The following is a 22,909-nucleotide window of genomic DNA, read 5'->3' on the forward strand; positions in this document are numbered from 1 at the left end:
CTCACTCTCTGTCAAATAAATAAAATCTTAAAAAGAAAACTTATCAGTGCTGTAGAAGCCCTAGGGAGCCCCCTCTGACGGGTTCATCATTCCTTGTTTTTTCTTGTACCGCTTGTATGTATCGTCGTATACCCCTTTTTGAATGTGTTTAAGTGGGACCACCGTGATGTAATTTCTTGTGTGACCATCCCTCACGTCCCTCACGTCCCTCACATCCCTGCACTGTGCCCGTGGCCATGTAGAACCCGAGTGCATTTGTTTCCACTGGTGAGCAAGGTGCGCCCCAGCCCATCTCGTTCTCCTTGCCGGGGCCACACTGGTGGTCCACAGGGTTTTGCCTCTATGAGTAACTCAGCTGCCGAGCTCTGGTCTGCGAATCCTGGTGCGCGTGTGCGAGCACCTCTGGGTCCAGGAGGCCGGGCAGGTGCCGAGGCGTGGAAATGGGAGGAGGTGGGATCTGGGGGTTTCCGCTGACCAGGTGCCAGCAGTCAGGGAGTATTCCTGTTTCCGCGTCCTCACCCTCATTGATGTGGTCAAGTAGTGCCTCTTCCCGTACTTCTCCAATCAATAATGAGGCTAACTATTTTTTTTAAAGATTTATTTATTTATTTATTTATTTATTTGGGAGAGGGAGAGAGAAAGCAGGGGGAGGGAATGGGGGCAGAGGGAAAGAAAGAGAAAGAGAGAATCCCAAGCAGGCTCTGACCCAAGTACAGAACCCGATGCGGTGCTTGATCCTGTGACCCCAAGACATGACCTGAGCTGAAACCAAGAGTTGGATGCTCAACTGACTGCGCCACACAGGCGCCCCGAAGCTAGACATTTTTAATGGTAACAAATTTTAGTGATTATAGTTCCTGTTACTGAGAATGATCTCTGTGGCCACTATACCTTGTCCAGGATATCTAGGCCAAAATTTGATGATCTAATTTCTTTACAATGAATTGGTTTTTCCAGCAATTTAAAGAATAATTTTTTTAAAAGATTTTGTTTATTTATTGGTGAGAGAAAGAGAGAGAACGCACAAGCAGGGGGAACAGCAGGCAGAGAGAGGGAGAGGGAGGCAGGCAGAGGGAGAAGCAGGCCCCCCACCTAGCAGGGAGCCCGATGCGGGATTCAGTCCCAGGACCCCAGGATCATCACCCAAGCCGAAGGCAGACGCCCATCCGACTGAGGCACCCAGGCGCCCCTCCAGCAATTTTTAAAAAGATTTTATTTATTTATTCATTTGAGAGAGAGAGAGAGAGACAGAGCAGGGGGAGGGACAGAGGGAGAGATAGAATCTCAAGAAGACTCCCCGCTGAGTGGGGAGCCGAACGTGGGGCTCCATCCCCAGACCCCAAGACCATGACCTGCACCAGAGTCAAGTGCCCAACTGACTGAGCCACCCAGGCGCCCTTCAAGTTAAATGTTTCAGTGGCTTTTCTGAGATATAACTCATATGCAGTACAGTTCACCCACTGATAGTACAGAATTCAGTGGGTTTTAGCATATTCGCACATATTCGTGTACCCCCATCGGACTTTGGAACACTTTTGTCCCCGAAACAGACACCCCGCACACCTTAGCTGCCCACCCCCGAGCCTCCCGTCCCTGAACGCTGTCGTTCGTCTGCTTGTGTCTGTGCGCTCGCCTGGCAGAATCGCACCACGTGGGTCTGTGGTGAGGCACTTTCTTCACTTTCCGGACGTCTTCAGGTCCAGCCGTGTCTGTAGCATGTAGTCCTCAGTCTCTGTCTTCCTGAGTATCGCTCAGTGCCGAGAGTGTACCAGACTGGCGGGCGGCGGTGGCGGGCAGGTCCCGGGGCTGAGGAGGCTTGGACCTCTCCCTGGAGAGGGACTTTTGAAGCCCTTGTAACAAAGAATTCACTTCCTCACCCATCAGAAAAAAGGGGAGGCTGAGTCGCTGTGTGGAGTCGCATCGCCTGTTTAATGTCTGCCGGGCAGGGGAGGCCCGGGCGATGGGAAGGGACGGGGCCGCGGGCGTGGGCCCGCTCCGCAGTGCCTGTGTCCTGGCTCCCGGCCCCTCCTCGCCTCTCTTCCTCTGTCTCGGAGTCAGCACAGCTGCTGCAGCTGAAGGGGCTGTGGGGTCCGCGGGAGCCCCGGGCGGCGCTCCGGAACCCTGGCTGGAACCCTGGCTGGAATTGCGGGGCTGGCGAGCAGAGGCGAATGTCCCAAGGCGCGAGGTGTGCTCTTGTCAGCCACTCTCTGGAAATGGCTGTGGAGCGCAGGACGGCGGCTCTGCTGCATCTGCTCCTTCCAGACTGCTGCAGCTTCCCGGTGCCTCCCCGGTGCCTCTCGGGGCTGGGGCAGCAATGGAGCCGGTGGGGAGGGGCACCCTTATCAGTCTTCGAGAAAGCGCTTCCTCGCCCCTTGTGTAGGGGTTCTTCTCCTCCTCCCTCCTCCCCCATGGTGTTTAACAATTGGGCTTGAAAGCATAGACCTCGCCCTTAATTCCTGTTTGTGGAGCAGGCACTTCAGTTTTAAACCATTAGTGAATGTTCACAAATCAAACCCCACCCCATGCTGGGAACCAGTATGAGAAATAGGAGCGTGTTGTTGCCCCCTCCCCCCAAAGTTCGTGTCTTACAAGGATGCATTTGTGATGCGATGTTTTGTAATGCAGAATCAATGTTTTGACTCATTTTTAGGACCTGAGGATGCCATTCTGAGCATTTGGACAGTAGTTTCATTTAACCCTTTTCAGGAAAGCTTGTGGGTCTGTGGGTGATGGCAGAACCTGGTGTCCCCGTTGAAGAGCTCAGCGTGTCTTACACCTGAGGTTCCTCACCCAGGCTTTCCGACGCCAGCACAAGCTCAGGAAACCCTTTCGTGCATAAGATGAATGACTGTGTCCCTGTAGATGAATCAGACTGCTATTTGTTTCTCTTTCGAAGTTTTTAAAGTTAAATATCAAATAGAGATTATTTGTAAAACGTGTTTAAGAAGTACAACATCACATAATACCCAGGCTCTCACCGGGAGTTTAAGGACCAAACATTCCTAGGACCCTCCTAGGCCTCCACCTCTTCCTCGTTCTCATGAGGTGACCACCGTGCACAGTTGAGCTACAGCTTCCCTGCTTCTCTCCCTAGTTGTACCTCCTGTGCTGGTTTTCCTAAACCAGGTGACTTGTGTGTTGTGGTTGACAGACACTTGCTGGGCCCTCTCCCCAGGATGGCCCCCCGGCCACGTGCAGGTGTCAGCCGCCACTCCGACTCCACACACTCTGTCATCGTGTCGTAACTTGTACCGACCTGATGCTAAGTGAGGGCAGACTCCTTTTTTATTTGTGTGTTGGCTCTTCTTGCATCCTGGGATGTGCGTGTTCAAGTCGGCTTCCTTTTTTTTCCCTGGGTGGTTGTGTCTTTTGCCTGTTGATTTGTAGGTGTTCTCGCCATGTTCCGTCTCCTCCCTTTGTCAGTCACTCGTGTGACAGCTCTTAGCATGGCTCCTCCTGCCTGTGGTGTCTTGATGCCAAAGCTTTATGTTTCACGATGGTCAGCTTTGTCACTCTTGTCGTTACGGTTCAGCAAGTTGAGTCAGAGGATAGTCTGTCACCTTGTATGAGGTTTGCTTTTGTCTTACACATTTGGGTTCTTAGCCCACCTGGAACTGTTTTCAGTGTATGGGGTGAGGCAGAGGCCCAACTTACTTCTTTCTTCTCTTTTTAATCTTGTATGGATAATCAACTGTCTGAACACCATTTATTGAGAAGAACCCTCTTCTTTGGACCCTGTTGATCTGTGGTGTTTCTGTCATCTGCTGTCCCCTCACCCAGGATGTGTGTCTCTGCTGCTCTCTGCTCCGTTGGCCGGTTTTCCTCACCGGCACAACACCACGCGCTTGCCACCACTCCGACTCTGCAGTTACTCTCTATACCTGATTGGTTACAGCCCTGACTTCTCCTGACCCTTTGTTCCTCCCCAGAAGATTGAACACTAGCTCGCAAGTTGCACCAAAACAAACAGGTTTTATTAGGATTTCATCGCGCCCTTTTCTGTGCTGAGTTCCCCTGCACATGTGGGGGGTGCTGCACCTGTTCGATGTTCCCAGGTGTCTCTCAGGGCATTAGGGTCATCTGCACGGAGGTCCTGCCCATCATCTGTTAGATTGTTCCTAGGTACTTTATAGTTTCTACATAATATAAATAGTGTCTTTTTAAAATTGCGTTTTCAAACTGTTGTTTGAAACTGGTAAATGTTTGTTTGGCAACTTTCCTATCTGTTATTGGTTCCCCAAATTTACATGTATATTCTTCTGGGTTTTCTGCACAGATGAGCATATTGTCCAGGAACGGCAATTGTCTCTCCCTTCCCATTCATTTCCGCTCCTGCTGGTAGGGCTTCCAGAACAATGTCCAGTGACCAGCCCTGTTATCTTATTTTTAACCGTAAAGGAGGTGCTTTCAGGATTTCATCATTAACTATGAGTTTGCTGTGGGTTTGTTTGTTTGGTAGTACCCTTCATTGAGTTGGAAATTTGCTTTTTATTTCCATGTTTTGTAAATTTCTTGCACTTAAGAAGTGAGTTCCCTTTTTTTTTTTCTTTTTTTTAGGTTTTATTTATTTATTTGAGAAGGAGAGAGCATGAGTGGGGAGAAGGCAGAGAGAGAGAGGGACAGAATCTCAAGCAAACTCCCAGCTGAGCAGGGAGTCCGAGGTGGGACTCAATCCCAGGACCCTGAGATCACGACCTGAGCTGAAGTCAGACACGTAGCCAACTGAGGCACCCAGGCGCCCCAAGAAGTGAGCTCCCTTTTGTCAGGAGCTTGTGTTATTGCCTTAGGCATGCTGTGGTCTTCTTGGGCTGCTTACTCGTCTGTTAGTGAGAGCACGCTAGCAGTGCTTCCCACAATTTTTTATAGCCTTGTAGGATTTGAGACACTCATTTCTCATATGTTGTAGGAAAATCAGTTTGAGCAAAGAGGCCTCTGAGGGCAAACATGGAAGTAATCCTCTTGGTCCTCCTGTGGGCTGTGGGCTGTGGCTGGGTTGAGTCAGCCTTGCAAATGGGACATGCACCGAGGTTCATCCAAGGCTACTCGTCATGTTGTCTGTGATAACAAAAATGGGAAGCAATCTTAAAGTCCAATAATGGGGCATTAAATTAGAATATATCTCTGGGGTAGAATATTATGTGGCCATGGAAGTCGTGTGCTTGAAAATTATTTAAAGATCTAGGATACAAAGATACAAATGTAGTGATCTGAAGGGGCACCTGCATCCCAGTGTTTATAGCAGCAATGTCCACGGTAGCCAAACCATGGAAAGAGCCCAGATGTCCGTCCACAGATGAATGGATAGAGAAGAGGTGATACATATATATATATATATACATACAATGGAATACTACTCGTCCATCAAAACAAATGAAATCTTGCCACTTGCAATGGACGTGGATGGAACTAGAGGGTATAATGCTGAGTGAAATAAGTCAATCAGAGAAAGACAGTTATACGATCTCACTCGTATGTGGAATTTAAGAAACAAGGCAGAGGATCATAGGGGAAGAGAGGAAAAAATAAAACAAGATGAAATCAGAGAGGGAGACAAACCATAAGAGACTCTTAATCATAGGAGACAGACTGAGGGTTACAGAAGGGAGGGAGGTGGGGGCATGGGGCAACTGGGTGATGGGCATTAAGGAGGGCACATGATGTAATGAGCACTGGGTGTTATATACATCTGATGAATCACTGATCTCTACCTCTGAAACTAATAATGCAGTATATGTCAATTAATTCAATTTAAGTTAAAGATCTAGGATAAAACTCATAATGTAAAATTATACATACACCTGCATGTGCAGCATTGAGATACGTATGTTGGTGTTTATGCACACGTTCCTGTGTGTGTGTTTACAGAGGACGGGCCTGGAGAGCTTGGGGGTCCTTTGGGAGGGTGGTCAGTGCTTGTCCACAGCTCTGATGTGTATTTCCTAGTGGGTACTATGCAGCCAGCAAAGAATGGCTGGTGGGAGGGGAGAAGTATAACCTAGAGCCACTGTGACACTGTGGGAAGGAAGGGACGGGGGGACTGCAGCAACATCCACGGCCTGTTGTTTGTAGAAGCAAGTGCTTTTCCTGAGTCACCGCTTGGCATGGGTTATCTTGGGGGTGTGCAGGGTGGAGGGGAGGAGTGTGGTCTTTTCCTTTCTGTCTCTCTCTGCTGCTTCGCTCTATACGTGGGTTCCTTTCATAATTTAAAGCTAGAGTTTTCCGTGTTCGTGGTTGGTCCTGCAGAAAGACACGAGGAAGGCCTGGTGGGCAGTAACCACTGTTTGCATCTGGCATACTTCCTTCTTATTTCTTTCCTGTTGTTTTAGGTCAGTTGTTGATATGGTGAATATAGAGATAAAGGAGTACATTATTGAATATTTGGCTAAATCATGATATATGATAGCTACTTTGGTTGTTCCTGGATGTTGTTAGCGCTCCTGGTGTGCCTCGGTGCACCCTCTGGTCGGGGGTGGGTGAGCGTGCAGCCTGGGAGAGTGAGGTGTACCTGGAGGTGGGTCTGCAGGCGTGGTGTGTGGATGGTGTTTGGGGCTGTTGCCTGGATGCGATCATTGGGGCGTAGAGGTGGAGACGAGCATCCAGGGCCAAAAGGACCTTCAACATGGGCAGGTGAGCCACAGCAGAGGCTGAGTGTGCACCCATAGGGTGCCAGGGGGCACCTGGAAGCCAAGCAGAGAAAGAGTTTCCTTGTCTCATGGTGCTGTCGGCACCACGTGACCGTCGGGGCCCTGAGCAGCTAGTGTAGAGAATGTGGGGCTGGTTAGCATGGGTTTAAAAAAGAGGCCAGGGAAGAACCGAGTCTGCTGGGAAGGCAGGTGGGGCAGTGGACGGGGCTGGTGTGGGAAGTAGGATCAAGACACTTTTCTTGTTTGGGGTTTTTTTTAGCGTAAGAGAAATAAACCGCGTGCGTGTGCTACTGGCGTTGGCCCTTGGCAAAGGGTGACTGGCGATGGGAGAGGACCTGGTGTGGGAAGGGGCTCTGGGGCATCCGGAGACGGGGAGGGGCCGGTGGGCGCGGACGTGGGCCCCTAGCTCCTGAGCTGGCGGGCAGCTGGTGGAGGGCTGGGACTGGGAGTCTTGGAGGACCAGTTTGCTGGTCTGGGGGAAGCCAGTCATCAGCTGAGAGCAAGGCAACAAACAGGTGGAGCTGCTGGAAGCTTGGAAGTGAGCGTCTAGACAGCAGGTGAGGGGACGGCCGGGGACGGGTAGCAGGACCTCGAGGGGCTGTGTCACAGTTGAGAGTTTCATGTGGATCAGGAGTGCAGGTCTGTCTTAAGTTAATGTATGGGACGCTTTACTGATACGAAATCCAGTGTTTGTTGTGGAAAATCAGAAATTTTTGGTTATAGGAAAACAGGCACCCCAGCACCATTCCCCCTGCCCTTCCAGTACCCGCTGTGCACACATGGTGAGCTTGTAATGGTATCATCAGTGGGTCTGCAGCCTCTTCACTCAGTCCAGACCTGGAGACTATGCCAGGTGTCACACCTGGGTCCTGGGACAAGTCACACTGGTGCCTTCCTCGCGGGCTGTCTGTGGGGCGACTGGGGGGGTGTCCCAGTGTGGTGTGGCAGGGCGCTGCAGAACCTAGAGAGAGAGCCAGGTTGGGGGAGCCCATCCAGGGCCTGCACGTCAGGAGGGCACGGTGCGTCTGGGAGCCGAGGCTCTGCGGTAGCACCAGTGTGCTAAGATGGTGAGGTGGGTGGTGGGAAAACATGGACAGAGACATGGAAGGTGGTGCTGGGACATTCCTGCTGGAGGGACGTGGAGGCGGGGGGATTTCACAGCACAAGCCTCACGTGCCGGTGGCCGGGCCGGGAGAGGGCAGCAGGAGGGAGATGTGAGGTGGGCCTGCAGTCAGTATGAGACGGGGTAGGAGGGGGCTGGAAACAAGGTTGCGGGCAGGAGGTCATTGTTGTAGAAGGTCATTCTGGGGCACAGAGTTGGGGAACCCAGAGAGATGGCTGGTGCTGTTATGCAGGGGCATGTGTCCACTCCCTGTGGCCTTTGGGTTGCTCCGGGATAGCAGGGAGGAACCCAGGCTGGAGCCAGGTCTCTGGCTGGGGTGAGCGGGCAGGCGCTGGGGTCAGAAGCTGCGGTGAGTAGCACACTGAGAGCCAGGGGCCAGTGTTTCGTGTTTGAGGTCTGGCCTGGTGGGACAGGAACGAAGCCGAGCAAGCCATTTTTGGCATTACCTGCATTGGAAGCCCTGGAGGAAGTGAGAGGACAGGGAGGCAGTAGGGCAGGTGGGTGCGGTCCCAGGGGTTGTGGGGAGGAGGGCACGTAGGCAGCGGGGGGGTGTCCCTCTTTCCAGGAGCTGGCTGTTGAGGGACCTGGGTTTGGCCCAGCGCCTGGCACTTTTCCGCCGTGCTTCGTGGGCCATCCCATGCCTCACTCTTGGCGTGTGCTCTGCATTACTTGTCGAAGGAGAGCTGTATTTCAGGGGTAATGCATTCTCCCAAATCTCCAAGAAGGTGGCACAGTTCGTACATGCAGGCTGGCCTGCAGACCACCCTGCCCTTGCCGTGCTGGGGCACAGTGGTGCTCTCAGGACCCTGCTCTGCACCCGCTTCATCCCGGAGTCATCTTTGTCCCTTGTGAATTGCCTTGGCGGGGGCGGCACGTAAGTATTTGTGAGGCCGGTCATTGTTTCTACATCGTTTGTCGGGTCTTTGTATATTAACCCTTTGTCATGTTGCAAACACATGCCAGGCTGTCATTTTCTTCATGTTGTTCCTACAAAGAAGCTGAAATAGTTTCTGATTTCAAAGATCCTTTTTTGGGGCGCCTGGGTGGCTCAGTCATTAAGCATCTGCCTTTGGCTCAGGTCATGATCTCAGGGTCCTGGAATCAAGCTCTGTGTCAGGCTCCCTGCTCAGCGGGGAGTCTGCTTCTCCCTCTCCCTCTACTCCTGTCCCTGCTTTGCTCTCTCTCTCTCTCTGAAATAAATAAAATCTTAAAAAAAAAAAAAAAAGATCCTTTTTCATTATAATTTCTGCCTTTGTCATCATATTTAGGAAATAATTCTTTACTCCAAAAGTGTATATACCTACATTTTTTCTAGTGCTTGTTTTTTTCCTCTACAGATTTTATTTATGTATTTGAGAAAGAGAGTACAAGCAGGGGGAGCTGCAGAGGGAGAGGGAGAAACAGGCTCCTTGCTGAGCAGGGAGCCCGATGTGGGGCTCGATCCCAGTATGCGGGATCATGACCTGAGCCGAAAGCAGACGCTTAACCGACTGAGCCACCCAGGCACCCCCTTCTAGTGCTTCTCTGTTTATTGTAGTTCCATAATACGTTTTTGTATTTATCAGGGTAAGACCCTGCATTCATTCAGCTTTTTTAAATGAATGTTTTAATTACAGGAGATTATGTTTGCTACATAATGGGCATTATTCAGGAACATTTATCAATCAAGAAATTGCTGGGAATGCGTGGATGGCTCAGTCGGTTAAGCATCTGCCTTCGGCTCAGGTCATGATCCCAGGGTCCTGGGATTGAGTCCCGAATCGGGCTCCTTGCTCGGCAGGGAGCCTGCTTCTCCCTCTGCCTGCCACTCCCCCTGCTTGTGCTCGCATGATCTCTCACTCTCTCTCTCCCTCTGGCAAATAAATAAATAAAATCTTAAAAAAAAGAAAGAAGAAAGAAATTGCCAATAAGAGAAGAGATTCTGAACAACATATTGGCATAATATCCCAGTCTAGGAAAAAGGATTTTTTGGTACCTGTGGTACCTCTTGTTTCCCTTGACTTGGAGGTAGCAAGTCTTGCTCAGCCCAAGTGCTGTCAGGACCCGGGTCTGTGGCCACAGGGTCCCCACAAGGAGAGGAGTGTGGCTGGAATATGTGACCTCACGGTGCCAGCACCGTGTGGGGGAGAGTGTGCCCAGTTCCGATGCTGAGCTCCTGAGTTGAGTTGTGGGTGGACCGGGTCTCTAAGCCCCCTCCGCGTCTACCAGGCTCTCAATCTCAGGCACACGAATCGCCTGTTAGCTCTTGGTGTCCTCATGCGTTGGGGACCTGGTGGTTGTGGACACATGGCTTCTGGCCTGGACTGTGCGCCACCTAACATATGTCGGTCACTGGTTCTGTACTCATCGACAGACACTCTGTAGGTGCTTATCGACAGGACTGTTTCCTGGTGATTCTTGGAGGAACTTTGCTCAGAGAACTCGAATTTTTTCTTTGTCCTGTGAAGTCAGATGAAGCTGCTGGTGTCACTTGAGATCCTTCTTGCTGGTTCTTTCAAGAGAAGAACAATACAGTAGGGATTCCATCCGCCTTTTCCAGGCAAGATGGCGCCCCCGGTCAGTGGAGCTTGCCCTTGTCCTGGCACAAGCACAGGACTTCTCCACGATAGCGTGGCAGACATGGCCGTGGCAGGTGCGGGGCACCAGGGACCTCAGCCCCTGTCTCTCCCAGAGGCGTGCTCCCCGTGGAAATGAAACCGCTGACACTTTGTCGGCTGCCGACCTGGGAATTAAGAGGCCCTCCTCCCCCAGCCCGACATCTGCTGATGCCCATAAAAAGTAATTGCTTTTGAGATGCTGTATAGGACCGGGGACTGGCTGGCAAGAACATCGACGTGGAGGCATGGGGGAGAGATGGAAGTTACCTGTTTCCCCCCGGGGAACAGAGGGGGATGTAACACCTTTATTTTCTTGGGGAGCAGAAAGGTACAGTTGGGTAGTTAAATTTGAAAGAGAATAGCACGACACAGAAAAAAGAGAGAGGGGCATTTAACAAGAAAAATCCCTAGAGGGGAAGATGAAAGCGAACAGGTGCTGGAAGAATGTTTCTGCATAATAGAGCTTAATTAGATTTGAAGATGAATTCCAGACGGGCTAATTATGTATGAGTTGTTGCAGGTTATTTCTTGTAGGGGCAAACTTATATTTTTGGAAGTGGTGATTTAGTTTGATTGGGTTTGATTCCTGCCTCCTACCATATCTCCTCCGAGAAACTTCCGCTTCTGGGGCTCCAGGACCCACTCAGCCAGCTCGTGTCTCGGGCTGCCCCCTTCGAAGCTGGTACAGCCACAGAAAGCTGGGCCCACCCTGACCACTGCAGAAAGCAGCACAGGGTGGCCACCTGTCACATGAAGGACAAGTGACTTACCCAAATGGACTGGAATGTAATTCCAACTTCAAAGGAAGGCAGACAGACAAAGCGGTGTGTTGTTTCCAGGCATGTGTCCTTTGATGGGGTGCTGATGCTTCCTGTGTAGCTAGCTGGTTAGACAGATTTGGACCGTTTTCTGGGAGAGCAAAGGGGCAGGTTCCGGTTGACAGCTCTCTTAAGTTGTGAATCGAGGAAAGGTCGGTAAGGCATAAACTGAGATGTATTACAGACCAGAAATTTTAATTTCTAAACGAAGGGATCTGGGCCAAATAGGACCTCTGGACTTGCCGTTAGGATGATAGATTTGCTTCAACGTAGGAACAGCCTGTGAAGGTTGTCTCGAAAGGTGGTGTGCGCCTGTGACGTCCGTGGACAGGTGGGATGTGCCAGGGTGGCCTGATGTCGCCCTGCAGGCCTCAGCGGGGTCTGCTGGCATCCATTCGGGTCCGAGGGCTTTAATAAATGTAAACTTTTATGGAAGGCCCCATAATTGGAAGTTATGGATGTATAATTTATATATGACTCAGTGAATGATTTATATGCTGTTAAGTGATGATTTAGATAGAAAATATGACCCCCTCACAGAATCTTTAATGAAAAGTGTTGGTTCTTACGAACTTATTTCTAGAGCTCTGTTTGAACTCAGCATGTTTGACATAAATCAGATATAATTGTCATTTTATGATTAATGAACATATGCTGGCCGTTTTTCCCCATAATTAAACTTTATGTTCTGTGCATCTGACAGAGCAAAACAAGTTTAGACTTTGACAGATTGTTGGTGGGGGTTTTCCACGTTTGCGTATTTGTGTGTGTGTGTACTTATTTGCGTGTGTATTTGTTTTATGAACGAACACGTATTAAATCGGGTTTCAGAGGTGTGAGTAGGATCGTTAGGAGCTAGCCTTCAGACCCGAGGTTGAGGAGTGCTTGTGAAGGATGGAGAGGCACGGGTGTAGCTTGGGGGGCGGGGGGGGCAGGCGGGAGGGAGCCCTGGGCCCATGTGTTGCTCACACAGGGCAGTGTTATTACCAGGCCTCATGTGTGTGCTGGGCAGGGGCCTGTGATGCACGCTCCCAGCGGAGACTCCCCATTAGCCAGAAGCACGGCTGCTTTTCATGTTACGGCTGTCATACCGAGCTCTGGGCAATGACGGCAGGTGGATGTGTAGCAAAAACATGCACAGTTTCCTCTCTGCTTTTCATACACTTCGACAAGACTCATAATCGTTGACAAGGTAAGACAAACATGTGAAAGACTAACCATGTCACTGGTCAGCACGCCTTCACTCACGCCGCTTGCTTCTGTTTCCTGTTTCAGGACATAGACAAGTTTGGCAATGAGATCACCCAGCTGGCCCGGCCCCTGCCCGTGGAGTATCTGATCATAGATGTAAGTGTGCGGCGTCCACCACACCCTGGGCGGCCGGGTGGGGGCTGGGTGAGGGTGGCAGCGGTGGCTTGGACAGTTGCCTTCTGCTTGGCCCAGGACAGGCACCCAGGAAGTAGATGAATCATTGAGCTCCTGTCATCCCTGAAAACCAGGCGATTTTAAGGGCTTTTCCGTCTAGTTTCAGTTTTTTTATTTCCTTAAGTACAACTTAGGGTTTACCTTCTCCCAAACTAAAGTGCAGCAAAGGACCACCGACCTGGCCAGGCAGCCTCTGAAGGTCAGTGAGCCCAGCGTGGCACCGTGTGTAGGTGCGACCCTGGTCACAGCTTGGCTGCCGGAGCCGGGCTCGTGGTGGGCCTCTCCACCTGAGTCAGTCCCAGGGGCAGCCAGCGTGACTGTCCTCAAGTGAGGTGGTATGTGCTTTCCTGGAGAGAACTCCAGGAGCCCAGAAGGCAGCTGGCTGCAACGCACGATCCTCGTCTCGGCTGCTTTCTGGAGGTGTGCTCGGCTCATGGAGGTGTGGCCCCAGGCCAGAGGGCAGCAAAGGGCTCCGGCATGAATGCCCAACACATTTGTAGCCATCAGCTCTGTCCCAGGGGGACAGGCGGCTGCTCATTTCCTAACTGCTGCCTGCCAGGTTCTCTTTGGGCTGCATTAGGACTCAGGAAGGGCATGTGATTCAGGCTGTAAAAGATCATTGCATTTGGAGTAGCGGGTCCCCAGGAGCCAAGCCCATCGGTGCTCCATTCCAATTGACAGCTCCCGAGAACGTATTTATTACCTAGGCCGTAAAGGCATCTGTTATTTAGACTACCTAGGGTGTAATTAAGATGAAAACAGATTGATGGAACATACACTTAGGAGGAGTCGGCATGATTTAAAGCCAGCTTTCTGAGGTCTTCTCTCCCCGTGGCCTCCCCACCCTTTTCTTCTTACAAAAGAGCCGAGTTCTTGCTTAGTGTGCTGTGTCAGTAGAGTTTGGCTGTGAAGGAACATTCTGCCTCCTGATAGCCAAGCTCTCTGTTGTTGTGGAACGAGGTTGGAGCAGTCCCTTGAGAGCAGGTGTCCAGACTGGTGTGCTCAGCCCCTCATCAAGCCTCATGAGCAGTCTGCTGTTTCAGGCAAGAGAAGGCATGGGCCACATTCCCTGGGCTGCTGTGGAGGTGTCCGGGCATCGGCTAGATGACCTGAGACAGGCTGGCTGGGGGGTGGCTTAAACACAGGACAAGGTGCTGGATGCCCTGCACCCCTCTGTGGGTGTCTGGGATATTCACAGACTGCCTAGTGAACTTTGGTACTGTCATGCTCTGAGGGGAGGTTACAAGTCTAACAAAGACGTCTCTTCATCCCACATCTGTTGCCTGGTAGGGGTTCTGAGTTGCTGGTCCACCACCGTGTCTGCCTTCCCGAAGCAGAAGCGCTGTGCCGTCCACGGGCCTTCGTCTCTTCCGCTGTCTCTCTGACAGCAGCTGGAGACTGAGAAGGGCTTGCGTGTCTGAGCCTTAGTGGACGTAGGCACTCGGGTCATCTTTGACTCTAGAGGAACACACTGAGGCTTAGGATCCGTAGCTGACAGAGGCCACGCGGCCAGTACGTGGCACTGTGGCCGGAGCCCACACGGCTGCGTGGTCTCGTCAGTAAGAGACCAGCGGGAGTGGCGCTTGGCTATTAGCTCAGTCGCTGGAATGTGTGACTCTTGATCTCAGGGTTGTGAGTCCAAGCCCCACAATGGGCGTAGAGATGACTTAAAAATAGCATCTTTTTTATTCTTTTTAAAGATTTTATTTATTTATTTGACAGAGAGAGAGACAGCGAGAGAGGGAACACAAGCAGGGGGAGAGGGAGATGGAGAAGCAGACTCCCCGCAGAGCAGGGAGCCCGATGCGGGGCTCGATCCCAGGACCCTGGGATCATGACCTGAGCCGAAGGCAGACGCTCAATGACTGAGCCACCCAGGCGCCCCCAAAATAGCATCTTTAAAAGAGCAGTGGGGCTCCGGTCTCGGCTGCTGCTGCCGGCTCAGCCGTCTTCCAGTGAGCTGGCAAAGTCACAGCGAGTCCTGGGCCAGCCAGCCTGAAACGGCCCGCTGCCTTTGCTGATGCAGAAAACAGACCAGAACAACATCTTCATTCTTTAGAAATAGTCCCAAAGGAACCAGAATAGCTACCCTAAATCTGGACGAGGTGTAATCTGCTACCGCTGGTGTCATGTTGTAGAGGAGAGGCTGTGTCAACTGAAAGGTGGTTGATAGCTCACACTTGGGTGCTCTCGTGGGAGGAGCGCCTGCCAGGGGGAATGAAAAACGGTATTTGTATTGATTCGTGCACATTTACCACTGTCCCTGTAGTTTGTATCGATTGTGTGTTAGATTTAAAATGCCCTCTGTTGTTACTAAAGCATGTCTGAGCCAAATGAAGGGCTTAGGCTCCCCTTTGGACACAAGTTCTTGACTCCAGCCCGTCTGATGGGGAAAGCACGACTGCCGTGTCCTGCAGCTCAGAAGCATGGGTTCTCTTGCGGCCTGGACTTGCCCCAGCTCCGTCCCGTGGGGCCATACGTCCCAAGGGGCCTCAGCAAGCTCTCTGGAGGTCACTGCGTCTCTCAGACCATCACAGCTGACCCTGAGAATTCTCCTGGCCTCATCTATTATGTCCCCACAGCTCACTCTCTGGCTCCTCCGCGGGCGAGGGCCGCTGTGTGGTCGGCTCGGCAGACGGAAGCCCGGAGGCCGGCACACACAAACTGCCCGCAAGCGGCACGATCCTAAAACTTGTGAACAATGATCCTTCATTTTGCTTCCCAGATCAGAGTGTCAGGGATTTCATTTCGGGGTGTCTTTAACCGGGGACCGTGGTGTCCAGTGGAAAATAGGACTCTGGCTGGAGCTCGGGGGAGGGTGCTGTGTTCAGGGCTGCTTGGAGCACCTGGGGCCGCCCTCACCCCTGTTTGCAGCACAATTTATCAGGGGTTTTGTTTTTGTTCATTAGATCACAACCACTTTCCCCAAGGATCCAGTTTATACTTTTTCTATTTCGCAAAATCCATTTCCTATTGAAAACCGGGATGTATTGGGTGAGACACAGGTAAGCTCTTTGTCTTTAGAAACATAACTTAAAGTAACTACTGCTTGTTTATCTAGTGTCAGTGTTGTTTCTCCAGAAAGTACCAAGCTTTCAAACTCTCCTGATTGATTCTTGTGACGAAGCCCAGCTAGGACTTTTTCTGAGACACTGTTGATCACCGAGACATCCTCTGTGGGGCCGGGGCTGATGTAACCACAGAGGCAACTCCCCGTAAGGCCACAGGCTTGTGGATCTGCCAGAAGAGCCGTTCTCAGTTGACTTCTTTTCTTCCCCAAACGTATTTGTCACTTGTGTCCTCTCCCAACAACTTTTTTATTATTTGTTTGTTAACAAGCATCATCTCCTTGTGGAGATGTCACTTCACCGCTCTGGCTTCCAGCCCTGTCACCCTGTGCGTTTCTCACACACCGTCTGGGCCGTGTGGGCCTCTTGTGGCCTGGCCGCCCGGGCTTTCCAGCACGCGGTGCGGGTCCCACACAGCACTTCCTGTGCGGCGGTCCCTGCTCTCCGCTGCACACCTGCCTCGTGCTGCCACACGGACAGCCTGGGACACACATTTGTTCTTAGGTTCTAATTGCTAACAGGTGTTGCAGAAAAGAATATAAGGAGATTCTCTTGGGAAGTGTGGTGCTTTATTTGCAAAACCTCCCTGATGCTTTGCTCTCCTCATGGTGCATCTGTGCAGGGACTCGGGGTGCTTGAAGAGGTGCAGAGCCACTTCCTGGTGGCACTCTTGAACCTCCTGTGTTTAGTTTTTTGTTTTGTTTTTTTAAAGACTTTATTCATTTATTTGAGAGAGAGAGCATGAGAGAGAGAAAGCACGAGAAAGGGAGGGTCAGAGAGAGAAGCAGACTTCTCTGCTGAATGGGGAGCCCGATGCGGGACTTGATCCTGGGACTCCAGGATCATGACCTGAGCTGAAGGCAGATAGATGCTTAACCCACTGAGCCACCCAGGCGCCCCCTCTTGTGTTTAGTTTTGCTGACAGTGGGAGTGTTGCATCATCCCCCCCAACACACACACACACACACATGCTCCTCGCTGTCCAGCTGTCCGAGGTCAACAGTCCAGTGCAGACAGGTCTTCTAGCCCCAAAGTGAGCCCTTCCCACAACCCACTCTCCACCTGGAGGGGTGGGGGGCATTTTCTGTCTTTTTGAATGTGTCTTCCAGCTGGGTCGGCTTTATACACATGCTCTCTTACACACGTCAGTGAGTCACACGTACTGAGAGCACCGTCCTGGGAGGATAGAGCCGTAGCTTACTTATATGGTAGCTGCGTGTCCCTCTGGCCTGGGTCCCCATCAGTGATTATAGATCAAGATGGGGAGAGGTGTGTGTCTGCACTCCGCATTCAGCCGTGTCCAGGAGGGGACAGATGGCTCTGGGCTGGGCACTGGGGCTGTCCTGGGACGCGCCTGCTCACTCGCTTCCTCCTGCCTCGCCACTGTAGGACTTCCACAGTTTGGCCACCTATCTATCCCAGAATACCTCATCCGTGTTCCTGGATACCATCTCGGATTTCCACCTCCTGCTGTTTCTGGTCACCAATGAGGTCATGCCTCTGCAGGTATGGGCCTGAGTGTGCCCGCTGAGCACCTGGCTTTGGGGGTCCCCAGCTGGGGTTTGGCTGTAGTCAGAGCATGGCTGGGAAGCTGGGTCAAAGTCCCTCTTACGTTCTGTGGGCAGTGGCTTTTCGCAGGAGGCTTACTGGTAGAAAGATGGAGTTTTCACATTAGCATCTGCCCTGAAACAGCTTCCTTACGGGTCTGCCCCCCACAACGGAGGACAGTTTCACTCGTTATAATTCTGTATTGAGCTCTGTGTCCTCTAGCATGGAGCATTAGAGAGCCAGCAATTTACAGAATTCCTGTCCTAACAGTGTCAGAATCACGGCCTCTGCTCCTTACTGCTCTCTCCCCTCCTCCTGAATCAACTGTGGTTTTATGGCCTTGGCCCAGACGGTTGGCTCGCGTCCAGGCCCTGAGTGCACAGCTGCATGGTTGGCATTTTTAAGACGCACTGTTGGGAAGAAGAGGGCAGGTGTCATGGGCGGCGGCTGCTCTCTGAGCAATGTGGGGCCGTGGGGCCAGCCAGGGAGCCCTTACTTTGTGCCCTTTTTTCCTGCCTGAGACCCAAGGACACACCAGACAGAGGGGAACGAGTTTTCTCTGAGCCTCTGACTTGACACGTTCCCTGAAGGTGACAAAATAGGCCCTTCTGTCCCCACTGCTCTCCTGCGTCAGGCGGCCTGTGGCTGTTCTTGTATCCTGCTGGGTTTAGCTGGTGTCTGTGTTTCATCCCCAAACTACCCACTTCTGACATTGGACATCAGGCACCCTGAGACTTCCCTCTGGCTTTGCTTGCCTTGGTAAGCCTAGAGGGTGGCCCCTCAGCCCCAGGTGCAGCCGCTGCCCGTCCAGTTGGACAGGCGGCAAAAGTCTGGGCTCTTCACACCAGGGCCTCCTCACCAGTAGACGTGTACTGTTTGGCAGTCGCCTGTTAGAAAACCTGTTCTGGGGAGCCCCTGAGAGCCCCCGAAGCCTTATTAGTTCCCCACTGTATAAACTCTTTTAATTCTCTGCACTTTGACCCTGGAGGCCTAGGATCTAGAGACATGGTTGAGAAGATAGAGAGCCTGCAGGGAGAGCATGAGGGTGGAGGATGGACCCCATGACCCTGGGCACCTGTCCGTGCATCCAGGCCCTCAGGATAAGGGACGTGAGCTTTAGTATCTTGCTGGTTGAGCACACTCCTCATGACAGAGAGCAGCATAGTAGGGCTATTTGGGAAGAACTTAAACTTAGCTCTAAAATTTAGCACTTGATTTTATAGAGCTAAGTGTGTGGCATTTTGTGTTTCATAGTGACAGCCTGTGAGATTTTTTTTAATCGCCCCTGAAGCGTGTCTTGATGTTGGGGAAGGAGACACTAACGACAGCGTGTCCACCATCGTGAAGCACGTGGGAGCCTTCATTTTTGGGTTCTTGCAGGACAGCATCAGCTTGTTGCTGGAGGCCGTGAGGACAAGAAACGAGGAGCTCGCCCAGACGTGGAAGAAGTCTGAGCAGTGGGCCACCATCGAGCAACTGTGCAGTAAGTGTCCTCCCCCTCCTCAGTCCCAGGCATCACGCCCTCCCACTGCCACTGCCAGAGCCCAGGGAACCGGACACATACGCCGCACAGCTCCTTAGGTCCTAGAAGCCTGACGCCAGGTGCATTCTGATGGGTGTAGTGGGCAGTCAGACAAGGACAGGACTTTTTCATTGCTGCGCTGTGCCTGCTCTCGAGGCCACACAGGCCTTTGGAACACAGCTCTGTGCTGGCATGGATAGAGAGGATGCGCGGATCAGCCTCTTAGGAGCAACTTGAAGGTCACTGTTTTAGATAAACAGAAACCTTACATTCACCACAGTGCTGAAAGGGCAGAAATCTTTGGTCTCCTCAGGCTTTTCTTTTTTCCCTTCTTTCTACCGGTCTCAGAGCTTTCTTGAAGGATAAAGAGGAAAAACCTTACAGGATAGATTGTCCAGGAGCCTGAGTGACCTCGCTGCCCCAGGGGGAGCCTCTGTCTTCAGTCCGGGGCAGGAGCTCCCGGTGCAGGCGCCCCATCAGCCGGGGGCTCCGGGTGGTGGCAGGCTGCTGGAGCGGTCCCTTTCCCTGTGGCTTTGAGAAATACTGGAATGCCCTCTTCAGACAGCTTTGAAAATACATATCCGAAATGTTTATCCCGTTTTCTCTATGTAGTAGGTTAGATACTAGAGCCATAAGTAGCCAGGAAAAGCCTCAGTGGAACCTAAGCTGCGAGGGAGCCTCGTGGACGCTTGTTCTCTCTGGACCCCAGTACCTGGGGGTCCGTGCTCTGAGGCGCCTCGGTGTTGGTTGTGCTGCGCTTTGGGTCTCGTCTTCCCTTCTGCAGTTCTGACCGGCAGGTCGGTCGTGGGGCTGTCCAGTCATTCTAAGGCAGAGGACAGTTGTTGCCACCAGATTCCCTAAAGTGAAAGCCTGCAGCCTCGTGCCCTCGGGTGGACAGTGGTGTGGTGCCTGGGCGGTGGGGTGGGGGGGGCACTGTGCTCTACCCCCGAAACGAAGAGAGCGTCCCGTGTGGACTACACCTGGATTGAAAAGAACCTGGGTGACTGAGAGGTCTGGCGAGAGAAGGGCACCGGGGAGCAGGGACGTGGACTCTACACCCAGTGAGAGCCTGTCACGCCTCCGTCCCGGGGCTCCAGCAGCCCTGGAAGCCTCGCACACACTGCTGACGTGTGCAGGCCGCCGGGCGGGCAGCCTTGGGGAGACTTCACTCACGCTCCGACCCAGGCGGCCCGCTCCTGGGGTTTTCCCCGGGACACGGAACACAGGTCCACACGGAGCTGTGTGTGAGAGTATGCGCCGCAGCCCTGCTGGTGATGGCCCAGGACAGTCAGCGACCCACATGGGTAGCCAGAGGTGGTGCTCTCGCGGAGAAGCCTCGCTCCGCCCAGCAAGCCGGGAGGGTGGCGGTGGGGTTGAGCTGGCGGTGGGGCCGAGCCGGCCGCGGTTGACAGCTTGCAGTTCTGTGGACAGCAGCTCTGTGCGGTGGGTTCTCTGAGGTCCTAGAGCCCTGTCCATCCGCGCAGCAAGGTAGAGCCCTCGGGGAGGGGGGCGTGGCAGAGGCCTTGAGCAGCGACAAACAGCTTCTCTTCCCACCCTGCAGGCACCGTCGGAGTGCAGCTTCCGGGCCTCCACGAGTACGGAGCCGTCGGGGGCTCCACGCACGCTGCCGCGGCCGCCATGTGGGCCTGTCAGCACTGCACCTTCATGAACCAGCCGGGCACCGGCCACTGCGAGATGTGTAGCCTCCCTAGGACCTAGGGCTCCCGGCCCCTGCTGGCAGGACTGGGCCCACCCCAGCCCTTTCTGAAGCCGGGATCATTGTAACCATTGCCCCATGGTGGGCAGCCCTGAAGGGGGCAGGGCAGGGTGGCTGCCCTCGGGTCTCTGACCCACAAAGCTTCTCAGCACCGGCATCCCTGGAGGGAGAGCTGGGCTGGTGCTCTGCGGGCTGACACCAGCCTTCTAGCGGAGCGGCACGATGGCCCGCCTGGACGCCCCGTACCAGCCTCCGAGGTGGTGGAAGGACCTGGGCACCTCGGAACCATCACCTGGGGCTGGGAGGGGTGGGGAGGGCTTACTGCCGCCATCCAGCTTTCTCTTCCCTTTCTTTTGGATGCTTTTTGTTTTTGCCCCTCCCGTGGTTCCCGTGGGGAGTGTTTGGTGACCTCTGTGCACTGTTGCTCTGGGCTGACCCTGCCTGTGAGGGCCATTTCTTCCCCTGCCGGCGGCCGTTGTCTTGTGGAAACATGAGTGGGCCCAGGGCTGCTGGTCTCCCTTCTGCCTGACCTGCAGGTTAATTTGCTGCCCGCCCTCCTCCTTGCGCTCACCTGACATCCAGGTGGGGTTTTTAAAGTCTGCGTTGGTTGTAATAACAGTTATCAGTAATTTCTGCCCAGAAGACTTTTATTTATTTCTTTTTAAGATAAAAACTACATAAAAGGGGAGTGAGAGACTAGTTCCCACTTCTTCCTTCCCATAGTGAGTCCCTGGGCGTGGGGGCAGGGTGGACGCAAGGTGGGCGAGGGTGGACGGGGACCCACAGTCAGTTCTTCTTGGAAGTAAACCTCAGTGCCTGAGACTTTCCTGCCAAGCCACACAGCAGCCGCAGCTGCAGACTTGGTGGTCCACGCATCGGCGCCTCCAGATGGGCCAGGCCTGCCTGGGGTGAGCTGGGTCGCCCGGGACCCGAAGCTCTAGCCCCTTTTGCCCTGTGCACCATTCTCCCATTGCCCCGCCCAGCCCCGGGCCTCCTGCACGGCGAAGAGCCACTGCAACAGGCCCGAGTGAGAGAGTAGGGGCTTGGTCTGTTGTCGGGTGACTGGACTGCTGTGGGGGTCCCAGGACAGAGGTCATGATCAGGCCTTGCACGTGTGCTCTGGGGTCCCCAGGGAGTTGTGGGCGGCACCCTGATGCCTCTTTGCCTTAATGAGGGCCATGTCTCTGAGCTGCATGGCACCCATGGGAGAGGCTGACCCAGACGTGGACTGTGCTGGGGACTTCATGTCTCTGCCCTGGGGGTGGGGGGAGGCCTCTGTGACCCTACCTTAACCCATGGCACTGTGGACAGAGAACTCTGTTCTCTGCATGTTGGCTTCTCGCGGCAGGGCTGTGCCTGGCACCTGCAGGTCCACCTGGTGTCTCGTCTCCTCTGGGGGCCAGGGGCCGATGAGGTTGGGTCTGGCTTCAGCAGAGCCATCGGTTGTTGGGGGAGGGGGGTGGGCAGGAGAGGCGCGGAGCGCAGACTCCCGCCAGGGTGTGGCGGCTGTCCCAGCTCAAGCTCAGCTCCCAGCCGCCTGCTGAGGGGCTCTCCACGACGGGCCCCGTGTCGTGTGGTCCCTGCGATCCAGTGTGAGGCTGCAGAGGGGCCCGGTGGCCCTGGGCCCTGAGCTCCCCCTCTGTGTCCCCCAGGCCCCCCCAACCCCCCATTCTCCTTGTGTCGCCTTCACCCACCAAGCTGGCTCCCGTCTCTCTTCAGCCAACATTCTCCTCACTCTGAAGTTCTGGCAGATGCAGAATTCATTTCCTTTCATCTTTTAGCTAAAGGAAGAGCGTTTTGATTTCTCTGCTTCTGGTTTTGAGTCACTCTTTGTTCAGTAAACGCACTTTATTTTATTGTCCAAATAAACAGACCCCGAGCTCAGCGTGAGGGTGTGGGGGCACCCTGCCAGAGGCCTTGGCCATGGGCAGCTCAGCCACCTCCTCCTGCCCAAGGGAGGGAGGGGTCCCCCAGCCCCACCTGCATCCTGCTCGCCCTCGTGTGGACGCACCCTCTGGCCACTGGGCGCGGGGTGACTGCTCAGCTGTCCAGGTGCACACAGCCGGCGGCCTTGGCCTCTGACAGTCTGCTCCTGGTGCTGCCGCTCCAGCAGGTGCGTCAGCTGGGTTTGCATTAGCGTTACCTGGACTCGGGTCCCGCCGTGAAGCCAATAAAAGTCCTGAAGCGACCGCTGAGCTCCCAGTTGTTGTTCCTGGGCCCTGAGGCCTTCCCTGCGCCGAGTGTGTGTCTGTAGGCCGCCTTCCGAGTTGCTTTGTGTTGTGGGACTTCACTTTTCTCCACATGTCACTGTCCTCGCTGATGGACCCCAGCGTGTCATCGGGCTGGGAGGAGAGCGTGGCCTCTCCTGGGTGCTTTCCTGCCTGTCAGCCATGTGGCTGCTTCTGGGCCTGGTGGGGGTTGGGGGAGGCAGGTGCTTGCAGCCAACA

General features: G+C 53.5%; 1 protein-coding gene across 1 annotated transcript in view; it reads left to right on the plus strand.

Annotated features, from left to right (window-relative positions):
• The window catches only part of NPLOC4 (NPL4 homolog, ubiquitin recognition factor), a 60,246-nt gene extending 37,552 nt beyond the window's left edge, over positions 1-22,694 (plus strand). Inside the window, exons 13-17 of the mRNA XM_035025791.1 lie at positions 12,458-12,529; positions 15,517-15,612; positions 17,065-17,181; positions 18,604-18,706; positions 20,307-22,694. Coding sequence (XP_034881682.1) covers positions 12,458-12,529; positions 15,517-15,612; positions 17,065-17,181; positions 18,604-18,706; positions 20,307-20,464 — 546 coding nt within the window. The 3' untranslated portion in view covers positions 20,465-22,694. The remainder of the gene's footprint in view (positions 1-12,457; positions 12,530-15,516; positions 15,613-17,064; positions 17,182-18,603; positions 18,707-20,306) is intronic.
• Positions 22,695-22,909: the final 215 nt, after the last annotated feature.

Source organism: Mirounga leonina, unplaced genomic scaffold (assembly GCF_011800145.1).
Source record: "Mirounga leonina isolate KUSES-001 unplaced genomic scaffold, KU_Mleo_1.0 Mir_197, whole genome shotgun sequence".
Lineage (NCBI taxonomy): Eukaryota > Metazoa > Chordata > Mammalia > Carnivora > Phocidae > Mirounga > Mirounga leonina.